At 40.5% G+C, this 2,500-nt stretch overlaps 1 protein-coding gene across 1 annotated transcript in view; it reads right to left on the bottom strand.

Moving 5' to 3' along the window:
- Positions 1-2,500, bottom strand: part of LOC125044786 (mitochondrial import receptor subunit TOM70-like) — a 43,962-nt gene that overhangs the window by 13,590 nt on the left and 27,872 nt on the right. The window contains exon 5 of the mRNA XM_047641738.1: positions 2,033-2,144. Within this exon, the coding sequence (XP_047497694.1) occupies positions 2,033-2,144 (112 nt within the window). The remainder of the gene's footprint in view (positions 1-2,032; positions 2,145-2,500) is intronic.

Genomic DNA, 2,500 nt, shown 5'->3' with positions numbered 1-2,500 from the left:
ATCACCGAGGCATTACACTACTCAGTGTACCAGGCAAGGTACTCGCACACATCTTACTGAGACGTATCAGGGACCACCTGTTGAGGCACCAAAGACCGGAGCAATCTGGTTTCACTCCTGGTAAGTCCACAATAGACCGCATCCTGGCGCTTCGAATCATTATAGAGCGCCGTCGTGAGTTCGGACGTGGGCTGCTCGCAGCCTACATCGATCTAAAGAAGGCGTTTGACACGGTGCATCGCGAATCTCTCTGGGAGATCCTGAGACTAAGAGGAATTCCAATAAGGATTATTGGACTAATAGCAAACCTGTATACAGGCACTGAAAGTGCTGTAAGGTGTGGTGGGGGCCTGTCGAGCTTCTTCCCTGTTAGTTCAGGGGTGAGGCAAGGCTGTGTTCTTGCACCAACACTTTTCAACACTTGCATGGATTGGATACTGGGTAGAGCTACTGTCCAAAGTCACTGTGGAGCAACTCTGGGCAATATCAAGGTTACAGACCTTGACTTTGCCAATGATGTTGCCGTACTCTCTGAATCTCTGGAAACCCTTGTAGCGGCTCTTGATGCATTTAGCAATGAAGCGAAGCCCCTGGGGCTAGAGGTCTCCTGGACCAAGACCAAGATCCAGGATTTTGGGGGCCTGCTAGGAGACCCTGTACAGTCGATACGTGCTTGCGGGGAAAACATCGAAGTCACAAAGAGCTTTATATACCTCGGTAGTGCATTTCACGACTCTGGGCTGTCAGACCAAGAAGTCAGTAGACGGATTGGCCTGGCAGCAGGGGTAATGAAATCTCTCGACAAGAGTATTTGGAGATGTCGGTACCTGTGCAGAAGGACCAAGTTACGTGTTTTCAAGGCCCTGATACTGCCAGTTTTACTCTATGGTAGTGAAACTTGGACACTATCTTGTGCTCTGGAATCTCGTCTTGATGCCTTTTGTAACAGATCCTTGCGCCGGATCATGGGGTACAGTTGGCGGGACCATGTGTCCAACCAACGGCTGCACCGTGAGACCGGTACAGGACCTGTTACTTGCACAATCCGTGATCGCCAACTCAGGCTATATGGCCACTTGGCTCGACTCCCACAGGATGATCCTGCCCATCAGGTTGTCTCTGTCCGAGACAACCCTGGGTGGAGGAGGCCTGTGGGACGACCGAGAAGGTCGTGGCTTGGGCAAATCGATCAAACCTGTCGTGAGGAACTAGAGATGGGCCGGGCCCCTGCCTGGCGGCTCGCCATGAGGGATCCTCGTAGGTGGAAGCGGAGGGTGGATGCGGCTATGCGCCCCTGCCGGCGTTAGCTCCATAATGATGATGATGATATACATATATACATATTTATATACATACATATATATACACATTTATGTGTATATACATATATATATACTTAAATGTATATATATGTATATATATCTTATATAGGTATATATATTTCATATATGTATATATATTTTATATATGTATATATAATTTATATATGTATATATATAAAATATACATGCATATATATATATATATATATATATATATGTATATAGGTATATATAAATATATATACACATATATACATATACACACACACACAAACGTCCATATATATATATACATATGCACATATATATACATATATACATATATACATATATGTATGTGTGTGTGTGTGTGTGTGTGTGTGTGTGTGTGTGTGTGTGTGTGTGTGTGTGTGTGTGTGTATGCGTGTGTATGTGTGTATGTGTGTATGTGTGTGTGTGTGTGTGTGTGTGTGTGTGTGTGTGTGTGTGTGTGTGTGTGTGTGTGTGTGTGTGTGTGTGTGTGTGTGTGTGTGTGTACATTCATACATACATATACATACATATGTACATGCATACAAACATCCATGTGTATGTGTATATGTATATATGTATATGTATCTATATATATAATTATAGTTATATTAGATCTATAGAATATATTTTCTATTCATATATATTCTAAATATTAATAATCATGGACACTGATACAATAACCAACTATTGATTATTACCTGAGCATACAGCACATAGCACTCAACACATTTTGGGAAGTTTTTAATTGCTTCATCAAATTTCTTCATTACTTCATCTACCTTTGCCTTATCACCCATCTGGTATGCATATCTGAGAAAATAGAAATTATTATATAAATATAATGTATTCAAGCTCGTTTACAATACATTTTTTCTGCAACTTATCATCAAAATATCAAAATGCATTATCATCATGGTTATAGAATACACAATGTTCAACCCAGTGGTGCTGGGTAATCATTTTCTCTTGTGAATTTTGTTTGCTCCACAAGAGCTCACCCACCTTTTCTTGAATTTTAACATCATTATTATTATTGTTATTATTATTATAATGTTATTAGCAATACTAATAGAAAAAAAAAACTTTCTGAAAATCAAGGAAAAGCATAATAACTGACGCCTTGCTGATTAAGCACTTGTGGAGGCAATCAACAAACAAAAAGATGC

The sequence above is a fragment of the Penaeus chinensis genome, chromosome 36, assembly GCF_019202785.1.
Source record: "Penaeus chinensis breed Huanghai No. 1 chromosome 36, ASM1920278v2, whole genome shotgun sequence".
NCBI lineage: Eukaryota > Metazoa > Arthropoda > Malacostraca > Decapoda > Penaeidae > Penaeus > Penaeus chinensis.
The sequence above is the reverse complement of the archived record's forward strand: the minus strand, read 5'-3'. Positions and strand labels throughout refer to the sequence as shown.